Raw genomic sequence first — 15,066 nt, 5'->3', positions numbered from 1 at the left:
ATCAGTAAATCCCAGGAATACAACACATGGAAAAGAGACAATACCGACGATGAAATGAAGATCACAGTGCAGGAATCAGGCAGACATGCGATGAACAAAAGCAGGTGCACTGTTACTCACACACACACACACACACACACACACACACACACACACACACACACACACACACACACACACACACACACACACACACACACACACACACACTCTTTCTCTGTTCAAATGGCCCCATTCACCCCCACCCCACCCCTTTTCTGAAATCCTGGACCTGCATCTGAAATGTTTCACCCACCTGTTGATCTTGAGACAGGTAGTTGAAAATGACGACCTTCAAAAGAAAGTCTTCTCCTCGAATTATCGAGTATGGCAGATCAAGATAAATGAAGAATGGCAGGAAGGATATCAGCTTCAGATAAACAAAGGAAAACATCGATTACAAAACAATGTCCTGGTCGGCATGGTGCTTTGAATAATTAAAGCAACGAAAAGAAAACCAATTAAAATCTCAATTGTATAAGTTATTTTTGGAGCCACACAAAGTACATCGAAATGAAATCGGCTCAATCGTTTTATTTTGTGTTGTTCTCCAACAGTTTCTCTCCTTGCCCCACAGAACATCATTTGCTGTTGTCCCACTTTTTTCCCTTTTCCCCATTTTGTCTATTGTTCCATTGTCCCCTGTCGATCTGCTCTTCCATGAGCATACCTGTATGAAAAACAACTATGTAAAAATAAATAAATAAAGCTTTCTGTGGACGGCATTCCGGTCCCACAACAGCCAGTCTGAATGATTTAATAGCTGAGAATTTAGTCCTTTAGAGTCTTTGCTTCTTTGGAAGCGATGCTGCAAAAATTGACCTCAACGAGAGCAGGAACATAAAATGCAGTCAGTTACCAGCACACAGTGGCCTATTCTTTTCAATAGGTTATCAGGCAACTAAAATCGGTATACTGTATATCTGTAGCTAGCCTTGTGTCTGAGTTTAAAGAATTTTTTTTCCAATACAATGCTGTAATTTGAACAACATAAACGACACAATAATTACATTTTACAATACTGGTGCACCCACTCCCTACAAGAGCAACAAGAGGGGTCATGTTATCATCCTCTCTGGGGTATATAGATTACAGTAGATCTAGGCTCGGGTCCATTAGTCTGTAGTGGATGCGAGAAGCATGGAATGCTTCAAGGATGTTGGGATTCCTCCATATTTCTTTCAGTTTAGTGTTAAACAGCAGTGGTGACTGTTTAAAAATGTAATCATATGTTTGTAGTTTATAATATTTTTAAGTGGTGAAGCCGCATCAATATTTGGCTCGGTCCTTCCTTTCATCCATCCGTTAAAATTGAAGAAGAACCTTTCTAACCCACCGTGTTTAATTCTAGAGGGTTCAAAAGTGTAATTCTAGAGGGTTCTAAAGAGTAATTCAAATGAGTTTTAAAGAGTAATTATATGGGTTCCAAAGGGTAATTATAATGGGTTCCAAAGGGTAATTATAATGGGTTCTAAAGGGTAATTATAATGGGTTCCAAAGGGTAATTCTAAAGGGTAATTGTAAAGGGTTCTAAAGGGTTTCGTTCATTTCCAGGCTTTGCCTAATTCATATTAAAAATGCTAAACTGAACCGCTTCCTTCGGACAGGGGTGCGATTTTTTTTACTTGCAAAATCTAAGATTTTTCAAGTATATTGGTTGGTTGCGTTTGTGGTTCTGTCTGTTTGTTACTTGCCGGAAAAGATTCCGGCAAGTATGTTGATTGGTTGGTTTGTCTGTCTGTCTGTCTGTCTGTATGTCTGTTTGTGCGCAGTCCTACGTCTACATCGTTGCACATAGCATCGCCATACTTTACACACATATTTGTCTTGCCCTGGAAGAGACTGTGCCCAATGTTTAACTCTCTAGGCCCAAGGCCTCCATTATCACGTCATAATTCGATAATTCGACAAGTACAAAACTTCATCCAATCAAGATGCAATTTCATGAGCGCCATGTCGGCATAAACTGGTGGAGGAAAAAAACAAGAAGACGTCATGCGGAGCACGATACTTGCAAAATCCACCCCCCCCCTCCCTAATGGAAAAAATGATATTGATACAGCAAATTGTCCATTTCATCAAGATTAAAATTGACAATCTTGATCAAAGCTCGGGTCAATAGGATGAAAATTGACGGTTTTTCAGATGAAAAGTGTTGATTTTGGAAGTTTGACCTTGAGTTGACCTTTTGACCTCAAAAATAGTATGTTTCCCAATTGAGTGACTCGATATGCAAATGCTGTTCAATTTTCAAGTAAATCGGTTGAGAATTGATGGCTTTTTAGATGAGAATTGATGATTTTAAAAATTTGACCTTTGAGTTGACCTTTGACCTTTTGACCTCAAAAATATTCCATTGCCCAATGTAGTGACTCAATATACAGATAGTATTCAATTTTCAAGTCAATCAGATTTAAAATGGCGATTTTAGAAATTTGACCTCCAGATGACCTTTGACCTCAAAATCAATAGGCTTCTCAATTGGGACGACCGATACAACTTGGTAAAGTTTCGTGACGATCGGTTTAGAATTGTGACCTGTAGACCGGTGACAAACAGACAGACAGACAGATGAAAAATCGGTCAGAGACCGAGGACTTGCCGGAATGTACTTTTTTATCAGCCATTTTGGACAAATATGGCGGCCAAACCACGTGCCCGATGACGTCATCATTATTTGTTTTCTAAACTAATTTATTCCTTGATGATGCTCAATAAATTTCATATTGATCGGTTGAAGTTTTGTACTTGTCGAATTATGACGTCATAATGGAGGCACCTATTACATCATCATTAACATATTTTATTCCCCATGGAGAGTTCTTTACAATGAGCCATGTCTCAATTTTTTATATTCAGCACTTTTGGAAATATGGTGGTGCAAAGTTTTTCCGTTTTTCCAAGATGGCGGCCAAACCACGTGCAAGAAGAGTCATTCCTCTTTGGGGTATATAGATTACAGTCGATCTATGGTCTGGTCTCAAGAACATTGGGTGCATGCTCATTTACCAAGTTTATTGTGGAGAGATCGTCAAGTGGTTTAAGCATTCGAGCAAGCACTCCAATCAAAACCGTTAAGGAATGGCTGGCTTGGCAAGCGCTAGCTAGCAGCTTGATAAATGAGCACAACCCGGGCTTCCTCTCTTTCAGTCTTGTATAAACAGCAGACAGCAGGAGCGAGTTTCAAAAGTTTGCTATGAAAAACGTCACGGTAGCGCCAGGAAGGGTCATGTTATTAACCCAACTCTTGTGGGGTATATAGAGTACCGTAGATCTTCGCTCAGTCCTGTAAGTAAAACTTACCTCATGGATGTCGGGATTCCTCCAAGTTCCTTCATTTAGTGTTATAAAGAGCATTAGCGACTGTTTAAAAAGCTAATCATACGTGTTTGTGGTTTATAATATTTTTACTTCCGGTAGAGGCCATTGCTCCCACAAAAACGCCAGGATAAGCTATTTATAAACGTTGACTCGACGTTTGTTCAAGGAGGGAAAACCCCTTCGGGAGGTGGGATAGTATTGGTATTAATTATGTTTTGTAATAACATTAATATTATGCTATTATCGTTAGCTTTGTTGTCAGAAGCGGCCTTGGAAAAACGCCATGATAAAGCTAACAACATCAATATACACCTCAACACGCAACCCCATTGACGGCTATGACAGGGAAAACCCGCTCGGAGGAGAAAATCCCCTTGGGGAGGGGGGCAAATGAATGCGCTACAAGCCGCTACAACCTTCATTGTGTAACCCTTAGGCATCCTGTCAAGTTTGCTTGATTGGATAAATAACGACGGAATGGATCGCGGTCAAAAAATCGTCAGACAGACAGACAGACACCAAATTGCGCATTTTAGTATGATAACTTGAAAAAAGCTTTCTAGATTTTCATTTTTAAAACTTTTTTTTAAAGTTGTAAGTTTTTGCTTCCTCAACTAACTTGATACCAGAAAGATAGTGCTTTTAATCATAGCAATGGGGAAAAAAAACAATCAATTTAGTGATCGAAAGTGACACGTGAGTAAATTCAGCCAGGTTTACCTCCTGTGAAGATGCCAACCCAAGACCGAACCTTGGCCCTACTGAGAAGGCGCTAGCAAACCAGCTTGTGATGGTATCTGGAACTGTTGCTGTGATGCTGGCAATGCCGTTTGCACTACAAAATATATGAGATTGACATCGATCAATACTATTGGAAAGATAAAGTGATGAAAAAAACCGAGTAATCTTTGAGACAATATTGTTGATAACCACAGGAAATAAATAAACACATCAACAAAAAGTACATTTTTGTCTCAAAGAAAGCTTTAACGAATCTACTTGTCATCATCATGATTGGCATGAATTTTCATGATTGGCATGACTGGCAAAATCCTAATTTATCATCATGAATTTGGATTTTCTTTAAAGGTGATTATTCACCAACTCTTCACAATATACATCATGTCGGAGGGAATTTTAGAGATAGAAGGTCTTTTAACATCCATCAGTGAGTAGTGCTGGCAGACGAGTCTCCGACTACTTCAAACATTTTGCCATCTCGTGTGTCACGTAAAATGCAGATAGTTTTAAATACAGCAGTTTTATTTAAACTTCCTTCACCTTGACGTCTTGAAAACATTTAATTGAGCAAGGTTTCATTATATTAGCTTATTGGAAGTTGAAACCACACACCGAGTAAATGAATCTTCCCATATCCATGTTTCGGGAAAGTCACTTCGAATACGACTGGGTTCCTGCAAACGGCCATCTTTAGCTGCTTCACCACGTAGTTCCAGAGCATCAATTGAATCTACAAAAGCAAGGAATCATAAATATTTAGGTGTGGACCACATTTGTAGCATTTAAAATATATGTTTTTATTATAATAATAATAATAATAATAATAAACATAGGGGTGCTCACCTGGTAGAATAAACAGTATACTGCACTGACTAAAGGTATTTTAAACCAATTTCAATGGTTGTTGGAAGACAGGGCAGCATGTAGAATCATGCCAACATAATCCAAAGACTTTAAACAAACAAAGAAAAAAATACCTATTTTGGGGGCAACCCCCTCTCCCCCAACCCCATATACCTCCTAAGACCCCAATTTTTCTAATGCCTTGAACAAACATTGGTACATCACGGGTGGTGAAGGTTGTGGTGAAGTTTCATCGAAATCGTGTGTGTAGTTTCAGAGAAGAAAGCAAATTCCTATTTTGGGGGGTCAAACCTGGATCCATTTTGACCCCTGGTAGACCCCCTTATACCCCGATTTTTTTTAAATGCCGTGAACAAACTTTAATCACAACACAACAAATATCACTTGTGCCAAGTTTGGTCGCAATCCCATCAGCGGTTTCTGAGAAGAAGTTTCAAGTGTTTACGGATGGTCTGATGGACAGATGGACGGACTGACGGATGGACTGATGGATGGACGATGCGCCATCGCATAAGCTCCCCTGAACTTCGTTCCAGGTGAGTTAATAATAATAATAATAATGGGTTTATTTAAAAAAAACTTTCGCAGCCATAGGCCTAATTACAGTCACTTAACAAATATTCCAGGAATAAAAACAAAAATGTCTGTCTTTCATGAATATAATCTATAATATAATAATAAAAGATAATGTGTGTGTGTGTGTGTCTCCTCGATAACTGCAAAACCATGAAACCTAGTGACCCCAAAGTTTGCACACATACTAAGGGAACTCCAAAGGAGTGCAGGAATGAAAACTGGATCTTTGGATAAATTTAAACACACCTTTAAAAGATAATTAACCAGCTTATTTAACAAAAACAAAAACAGGCTTTATCCTTGGTCAGCCCGCTATCCCTCGCAGGGGTCTTAAGCTTTTTCGGTCTGCTTAAAAACGCCTTGCCTTGGATGGAACAGACCGCAATGGTTTCTGCATGATTAAGCACTCAAAATTTATCTTTCACTTTCCTCATTCACATTATGAAATGTCTGATCTTCATATTTACCCTGTCCTGTATACATTGCTTTTGTAGGTGCTATAGTTTTGAAGTTAGGAGCTTGGAGTGATTTTATGCTTTATATTATATGATTAGATTTTCCACAATGGCCTCTCACGGACTAATTCAAGTATATAATCGATATATGATTTCGCATTTGATGATCGCATCTTATGGACTAAATAACTGTCGGAATCTGGAGTGAAATCTGCATAATTTAATGAAATCAGCGATTCTTCTAACGAAACATATTAATTTATTTATTTGCAAAAATGGTCTTATCTGTTTCAGATGCTCGATACACACTTTGTTTTGAAAAGTCCCAGTGACTTGAACAACTCGCCAGAATACAACTTCAGTCTCGTGTTACTTGGTAAGTCGGGCTTTCGGTGCCAGATTCATCTTGTCTTTACGGCTCATTACGTTGCACGTTGCCCCAGAGTCAAGCTGGCATTGCTGTAACTTGTTGTGCAGTTGTAGTGTGATGAACCATTTTTTCTCTCTCGAGCTCAAAGCACCGATGCACTCGCTTGTGTAAATGTAATTGCCACTGTTATCATCTTCGTCTTCAGATTCAGTATTTTCCACCTTGTGCAGCTGCCCTGCTGCGGGCCTTCTCGTGCTCTTAAAGCATACTTTGGCAAAGTGATTAGCCATGCCACATAACCTGCATGCCTTACCATAGGCTGGACAGTGTTCTCTTCCTCGTCTGTGTGCATTGCCACAGTATTTACATCTGGCACGGTTGTCTGTCGACATGCTGGGATGGTGGTCGTTTTGCCTTGTTGCTTTTGGAGGGCCGGTCCTGCTGCACCGTTGCCTCGCTGTGACATTGACACTGTCGATCAGCGGCTTTTCCTGCTCCATTGTTTTCATCCGCATGTCCGTGAGCTCTGCTGCCCGGCATGTCTCGATGGCTGTGTTTAGGGTTAAATCCCGTTCCCTCAGGAGGCGACGGCGTGTACTCTTATTAGCAATGCCGAGAACGATTTTGTCTCTAATCAGCTCGTCCTTCAATAAGCGATATTCACAAGATGCCGCTTTCTCTCTTCGGTGCGTAACAAAATTGTCAATCGATTCTCCCTCTTCTTGCTTACAGCTGCCGAACACGTAACGTTCAAAAATCACGTTTCTTGCCGGCTTGAAGTACGTCTCTAACGCAATTAGTATGGCCATCACGTCTTTCTCCTGCTCGGCTGAGAGATTCAAGTTGTGCTTATAAACATGACGACATTCGCTGCCCATCACCCTTCTCAGAGTTGCCGCTTGCACTTCCTCTGGCTTCTCATTCAGACCGGTTGCTAGTAGATAATCCTCAAATCCAGCTCTAAAATTGTCCCAATTACTGCTCCAATCACCACTCATTTTCATCGTGTCCGGGGGTGGAATGTTGGCAGCCATGTTGATCAAGTCAAGGCCTATGCCCATGGCGTTTCAGCACAGCACGCTGTGGCGGGAGATCACAGTTATTTACTCATTTTTGTACACGCGGTGGTGCTTGAAGGAGTCCGTTATGGGGTAACTTGCATCAAGCCACTTCTGTCACCATGTTTCAGTCGCTCGTATAAAAGCACACGGAGCCGTTAGTAGTTCGAACAATCCATGTTCCGCATCCGGCACTCCCGGTCTGGAGGTCACTCCGGAAGTACATGTGCACAGTATTGTCATGCCACAGTCATACACTAGGCGGTGTTATCAACACAAGTGTTACGTGGTCCCCTCGGTGAATACCTGGTCTCGGTGACCCCCGGACCGTGAGAGGAACTTCGCCAGAAAGCTGTATTAAATATGCGCTTTCGCCACGCAATCCATATGAATTTCACCCCAGAGACAACTGACGTTCAAGGATATATTTCAATGGGAATGACCATACAATTGCAATGACACAACCACGGAGATTTTCCCCGAGCAATCAACCATATACAACCATCAACAATTCCCAATTCACAAGCACTTTCCTATGAGTAAGATGGCCATCTTATATACGTGTGTCCCGGTGAGTACTCACGACACCCTTTTGGTCTCGGTCCCGCACAATGTCTCTGGGCCCCTCCTGACCAAGATGATGGTCGCCGTCACCGCACTCGGGCGGTAGAACGAACCCCGAGTGGACGTGTTTCCACCGGGCAGGTATCGTACCAGGCACCGTGGCTGCAGCCCCTCGTGGCCACGCGAAGCGGATACGGTAAAGCAAGCCAAACCCCACGCCGCGTGCAAGGCGCGTTAGGCCCCAACGTGCGACCCGCACGCGTCTGTTTGGACGGTGCCGCGAACGAGGCCAGGCGCGGGGTCGATGCACGGCCCCACGTCAACTTGCCGTCTCCACCGGGCAGATACACGTCCCGGTAATTCCTCTCGCCAGCCAGGCTTCGGATCGGAACGCCGCTTTTCCACGCAGCGCAAGGTCGATTCCACCTTTTGTCGGAGCGGGGCGAGGAAGAAGAATACTCGTCCTTTTTTCCTCGTGTCTTTTTCTCTTCCGTTTCCGGTCACTTCCGTTTCCGGCCACTCCCTCAGAAGGGCTCCTGACCCTCCAACCACAACAACTACACAACAACTTAATATACTACACACGGATAAACAAAGACATGAATGGTAATTCACATACACTCACATAAATATGTAACACTCCCCCCCTTCAAGAAAGAAAGTTTGAACCCAGCGAAAACTTTCTTTGCCGGCCAATTTGGAGAAACAAACCAGATAACTCAACCCCCCCCACATTATCCGTTCCCCCCGGGCACAGTTATCACTTAAAAATAAAGCAACCAAAATTTCCCCACAACCCCTCCAGATTACTCCCTCTGGACTAAGTACCAACAACGACATTGTCCCTGCCAAATCAAACTCCATCTCATGACCCTCTGACTTTGACCGTCAGTTTCCTGGGAATGAAGGTTAAGGGGTTGATCAAAGATCCAAAGTTAAGCAACTCGATAGCACTTTTTCCGGGAGGCCAAGCCGAGTATTCACTACATGGATGCCTTTAGGAACGCGGAGTTCACGGTTAGTCCGTGCAGGAAAGTTCTCTACATGGGCGCCTTGAGGAACGTGGAGTTCACGGTTAGTCCGTGCATGAAAGTTCACTACATGGACGCCTTTAGGAACGGCGTTCACGGTTAATTCGTGTAGGAATCTTGGCTCGGCGGCTCCGCCGCCTTCAGTGCTTCAACTTCTCAGAACTTCCCTAATAATTAGGGTGGGACCACTGGTCCCTGTAGTCCCATGAATAGCGGTCTCCTTCTCGGCCACTACCAAAACTACCGCCCAGTTGTCCTCTCCTGTAGACCTCTCGACGCCTACGAAATGCCTTCCCTACTGTTATGGTCCGACCCTCCAAATCCTTGCCATTCCAATTCTTCTCTGCCTCTTTGGCGTCTTTTGTGCTGGCAAACGTGACAAAGCCGAACCCTCTTGACTGTTGTGTTTCCCAGTCTCTTACCAACCGCACTTCCACCAGCGGCCCATATCTGTTGAAGACAGAGGTCAGAACTTCTTCCTCTGTTTTGAAGTTCAGTCCCCCTACAAATAACTTGGCACTTTTGTCGCCATCCCGAGCTGGTGTGGTGTTATTTTCCCTGCTGGGCTCTTTACCAACCCTCAGGTTACCATAAACTTGACCCCCGGCCAAATCATTCCCGATAACCACAGATACACCCTCTACAGGAAGCGTGGCTTGTAAACCGACGGTGACCAGTCCTGACACCAAATCGGACTCCAACTGGATGACCTGAAGGGGAGCACTAACACCGCCCCCGATCCCCTGTAAACGAACACTATCCCCCGTTGCCGTCTCCTCGGACCATGGCAAAATGCCTTCAAGCATTAAAGATTGCTGGGCCCCTGTGTCCCTCAATATCCTAACCGGTCTCCGGTTAGTCGAGACTCCATCCAGTGACACAAACCCCTCTGAAATAAATGGTTGGTAACCCTTTTGATGGCGATTTCTTACGCTAGCCATCGCATTCGGAGTTGTATTAGTCGGACTCCGCTCTGGGTTGTCCCTTTTCATGAGGTAACAACTGGACATCAAGTGTCCAGGTTTCTTGCAAAACGTGCAAGTAGGCCCGGAGGAAAAACTCGGGGTCTGCCTCGGGCCCCCCGAACTATAAGTTTGTCTTGGGCCCGCATCCCTCTGATTTCGAACCGGTGGGGTATCATAGTTGTCCCCATAATCATCTCGAGGCCGCCGCCATGTATGGTCGTTCTCCGCACCTGCTGTTCTCCACCTCCCCTGCGGAGATCTAGGCGAGGAGTTAGGTTCGTGGACCCCTATTCGGTGGGTTAAGGCATAATCATCTGCCATGGTGGCTGCGTCCCACAACTTTGGTACCTTCTTTTCCTGCAGGTACACTTTGATGTCCTCGTGGACACACTGCTGGAATTCCTCCACCAGGATCAAGTCCCGCAATGTCTCGAAGTCTTTCCCGACTCCTTTTGACTCACACCACTGATCAAACATGTTTTCTTTCACTCTGGCAAACTCCACATGGGTCTCACTCTCCCTCTTCCTGGCATTCCTGAATTTTTGCCTGTAAGCTTCCGGAACCAACTCATAGGCCTTGAGGATGTGCTTCTTCAGTACCTCATAATCTGCACATTGGTCCATTGGTAGCGCCGAATAAATTTCCTGAGCTTTCCCCACCAGCACACTTTGCACGAGTATGGTCCAGGCCTCCTCCGGCCAGTTTAATTGTCGAGCCACTTTCTCAAAGTGTGGAAAAAATTTCGCGACTTCCTTTTCACTGAACGGTGGAACCAGCCTCACATGTCTGCCCACATCCCAGGTTTTCTGGTTAGGTGTCGACCCCGTCAGCAAGGGTGGTGCCTCTCCCCGTTCTCTCATTAACTCCAGCTCCTTGAATTTGATTTCTTGCTGAAGCTGCATGTCACGTTCCTTTAATTCCCTTTCCGCTTTTCTCTCCTCTGCTTCGAGGTCCCTTGCAGCTCTCCTCTCCTCTGCTTTTCTCCCTTCTAACCTTTCCTGGAGTTCTCGTTCCACTCTCCTTTCCTCTGCTTGTTTCTCTTCTCTCCTCGCTTCTGCTTTCCTTTCTTCTTCTGCTAACCTTTCCTGGAGTTCTCGTTCCACTCTCCTTTCCTCTGCTTGTTTCTCTTCTCTCCTCGCTTCTGCTTTCCTTTCTTCTTCTGCTCTTTCCTTTTCTGCTTTCCTTTCTTCTTCTGCTCTTTCCTTTTCTGCTTTCCTTTCTTCTTCTGCTCTTTCCTTTTCTGCTTTCCTTTCTTCTTCTTTTAACCTTTCCTGGAGTTCTCGTTCCACTCTCCTTTCCTCTGCTTGTTTCTCTTCTCTCCTCTCTTCTGCTTTCCTTTCTTCTTCTTTGATCCGTTCCTGGCTCCGTAATTGCAACTCCAGTTTCCGGAGCTCAACGTCTTCTGGTTCTTCGGGTAGCCACTCCCAGGCTAACTCGTCCCATGTTCCTAATCCCACCATAGATTGTATCACCGTGGCCTGCAACTCTGCCTTCCTCAAATTAGTTCGGACCTCCAAGTTAAAATGTTAGGCCAATTTCAAGAGGTCCGACTTTAGCAACGCTCGGAACTGTGCCTCACTCGGGGTTACCCCAAAGTTCTGTGCCACAAACGCCATGGTGCCTATCGTTAACACCTGTTAACCTTCACCCAAGACTTTACCCCAATTTCTCAAAACAAAAAATTTACCAATTAATAATTAATTAATTAATTTTAATTAATAAAAAAAATTATTATTTTATTATTTATACAATTTTAAATCCCGGACGAGCCCCCAATTCTGTTACGTGGTCCCCTCGGTGAATACCTGGTCTCGGTGACCCCCGGACCGTGAGAGGAACTTCGCCAGAAAGCTGTATTAAATATGCGCTTTCGCCACGCAATCCATATGAATTTCACCCCAGAGACAACTGACGTTCAAGGATATATTTCAATGGGAATGACCATACAATTGCAATGACACAACCACGGAGATTTTCCCCGAGCAATCAACCATATACAACCATCAACAATTCCCAATTCACAAGCACTTTCCTATGAGTAAGATGGCCATCTTATATACGTGTGTCCCGGTGAGTACTCACGACACCCTTTTGGTCTCGGTCCCGCACAATGTCTCTGGGCCCCTCCTGACCAAGATGATGGTCGCCGTCACCGCACTCGGGCGGTAGAACGAACCCCGAGTGGACGTGTTTCCACCGGGCAGGTATCGTACCAGGCACCGTGGCTGCAGCCCCTCGTGGCCACGCGAAGCGGATACGGTAAAGCAAGCCAAACCCCACGCCGCGTGCAAGGCGCGTTAGGCCCCAACGTGCGACCCGCACGCGTCTGTTTGGACGGTGCCGCAAACGAGGCCAGGCGCAGGGTCGATGCACGGCCCCACGTCAACTTGCCGTCTCCACCGGGCAGATACACGTCCCGGTAATTCCTCTCGCCAGCCAGGCTTCGGATCGGAACGCCGCTTTTCCACGCAGCGCAAGGTCGATCCCACCTTTTGTCGGAGCGGGACGAGGAAGAAGAATACTCGTCCTTTTTTCCTCGTGTCTTTTTCTCTTCCGTTTCCGGTCACTTCCGTTTCCGGCCACTCCCTCAGAAGGGCTCCTGACCCTCCAACCACAACAACTACACAACAACTTAATATACTACACACGGATAAACAAAGACATGAATGGTAATTCACATACATTCACATAAATATGTAACACAAGCTAACACCTGCAACAATATCTCCTCCAAATTTACACAAGAAAATACAAAAACGTCATTAATTAGTTGTGAGGCTGGAGAAATTCCCGAGATTTTTTTTTTACTTCTTCCTTTAGAGTTTAGACGGTATTTGAACAACAGAACATATCTACAGCAATACACTTTGGTAATACATATGGATGAGATGATACATCAGATATTTTTTCAACTTGCAAAATGCTTCAGCTTTATTCCCATTTCTCATAATTAATGATCGTGATTTTAAACAAACAGAATACAGGAAACAGCGTGAAGAAAAGTGTTTGGCTTATTCTTCTTCTTCAAAGCACGACAGAGAAACTCAGATACTAATGTGATTGGCAAAACATCAACATAAACCATCATTTTGTGGCGGACACAAAAGCCCACTGGCGTGGTGACATCATTCCACGCACCAAGTGGGCGGTGGCCACGCCCGAGGGGTAGGCGTGGCCTCATGATATACACCGGGCGACCAGCCCGGAGCATTTTCAGTGTTACAGTGTAGTCTTACAATAAAGACGTTTATATGTTACCGCTTGTCCGCTTCCTCGTTGCTCACAAGCAGCGCGCGTAACGCCGCGCTTTACTGGTGACCCTCGACGTTGGATCTGCCGTAGCGATCCTTCCGAACACGACGCCATGGCAATGGCGATTAAACTTCCCGAATTTTGGGAGGCCCAGGCCGAGGTCTGGTTCGTTCAAGCCGAAGCCCAGTTTCAGCTTCGGCGCCTCACCAACGACGACCTGCGCTACTGCCATGTCGTCGCCTCCCTCGGGCCCGGCACGGCCGCTCGAGTTGTGTCCGTCCTTCGCCACCCACCGGACGGCCACAAGTACGAGACACTCAAGCGGATACTCCTAGCCACGTTCGGTCTCACGGACGACGCACGTGCCGACCGCCTCCTGGATCTCCCCGAGCTCGGTGAGACGCGCCCGTCGGTCCGAATGGACCATATGCTGTCCCTGTTGGGCGACGAGGCCCCCGGTTCGCTATTCCGGGCGCTTTTCCGGCGCCAACTTCCAGCGCAGGTTCGCCTCGCGTTGGCCGGGACCGAGCGAACGGAACCCCGAGCATTGGCAGCCGAGGCGGACAGGTACTTCGCCGCTTCGGACACGCGGGCGAGCGTCGGCGTGGCCGTCGCGGCCCTCGACGCTGATGTTCAGCAGCATGTTCCACAGCATCCGCTTCTACAGCACGCTGATGTTCAGCAGCATGCTGATACGCGCCTCGTGAGCGCCGCCACGCCCCGCCCACCGCCACGGCGAAAACCGCCACCGCGGGGAAACCCGCCAACTCCACCGGCCTGGCGGAGCCAGCCGCGCTCCTCCAGCTCCACCACCTGGTGCTGGTTCCACGCCAGGTTCGGCCACGAAGCTCGGCGGTGTCATCCGCCGTGCTCCTTCAACGGGTCGGGAAACGCCCGGGCCGGCGCTCAATAGTGGCGATGAGCGCCGGCCGTTCGAGCAGCCTGCTGTTCATAACGGACACCTTCTCCGGGCGCCGTTACCTGTGCGACACGGGAGCGCAGGTGAGTGTCATTCCCGCCGGCACGTCAGACAAGCACGCCGCGGGTGGGGGCCCCGCGCTGCTTGCCACGAACGGGACGCCCATCCGTACGTACGGAAAACGCTGCCTCTCTCTGCGGTTTGGAGGGCAGGTTTTCCGATGGACGTTCGTCACCGCCGACGTGCCCATGGCACTGCTTGGCGCGGACTTCCTGTGCGCTAATGGGCTCCTGGTCGACGTCAAGCGCAGATGGCTTGTCCAGGCCGAGACGTTCAGCTCGCTCGCTTGTGCGTTGCCCAGCTCAACGGGCGGCTTGCCAAGCGGCTTGCCGAACGATTCGGTTCCGGCCACGTTGGGCTGTACGCTTCCGGCAGCGGACGCATTCACCCGCCTCCTCGCCAGCTTCCCGGCCCTCACGCGGCCCACCTTCTCGGCGGGGGCCGTCAAGCACGGGGTGGCCCATCACATCCCCACCGTCGGGCCACCGGTCTACGCCCGAGCACGCCGCCTCGAGCCGACGAAGCTGGCGGTGGCAAAAGCGGGGTTCGCTACCCTGGAGCGACTCGGCATCGTTCGGCGCTCAGAGAGCGCTTGGGCGTCGCCGCTGCACATCGTGCCGAAGCCCGGCAGGGGATGGCGACCGTGCGGGGACTATCGCCGTCTCAATGACGCCACGACTCCCGACCGCTACCCCGTCCCCCACATTCAGGACTTTTCCGCCCGTTTGGCGGGCAGGTCCTTCTTCTCGAAGGTGGACCTCATACGCGGCTACCATCAGGTCCCCGTCAGGCCGGAGGACGTCCCGAAGACGGCGGTCATCACGCCATTCGGACTCTTCGAGTTCCTGCG

The 15,066-nt window shown here is 47.0% G+C and overlaps 1 protein-coding gene across 1 annotated transcript in view; it reads right to left on the bottom strand.

The window, feature by feature from the left end:
• LOC137414951 (CD109 antigen-like) overlaps positions 1-15,066 on the bottom strand; it is a 58,432-nt gene that overhangs the window by 26,525 nt on the left and 16,841 nt on the right. Inside the window, exons 3-6 of the mRNA XM_078783964.1 lie at positions 7,478-7,538; positions 4,714-4,831; positions 4,081-4,195; positions 296-409 (exon numbers count right to left, since the gene is read on the bottom strand). Coding sequence (XP_078640090.1) covers positions 296-409; positions 4,081-4,195; positions 4,714-4,831; positions 7,478-7,538 — 408 coding nt within the window. The remainder of the gene's footprint in view (positions 1-295; positions 410-4,080; positions 4,196-4,713; positions 4,832-7,477; positions 7,539-15,066) is intronic.

Source organism: Myxine glutinosa, chromosome 8 (genome assembly GCF_964187855.1).
Source record: "Myxine glutinosa chromosome 8, kmMyxGlut1.1, whole genome shotgun sequence".
NCBI classification, from domain to species: Eukaryota; Metazoa; Chordata; class Myxini; order Myxiniformes; family Myxinidae; genus Myxine; species Myxine glutinosa.
Note: the sequence above shows the minus strand (reverse complement) of the source record. Positions and strands in the feature narration are given on the sequence as shown.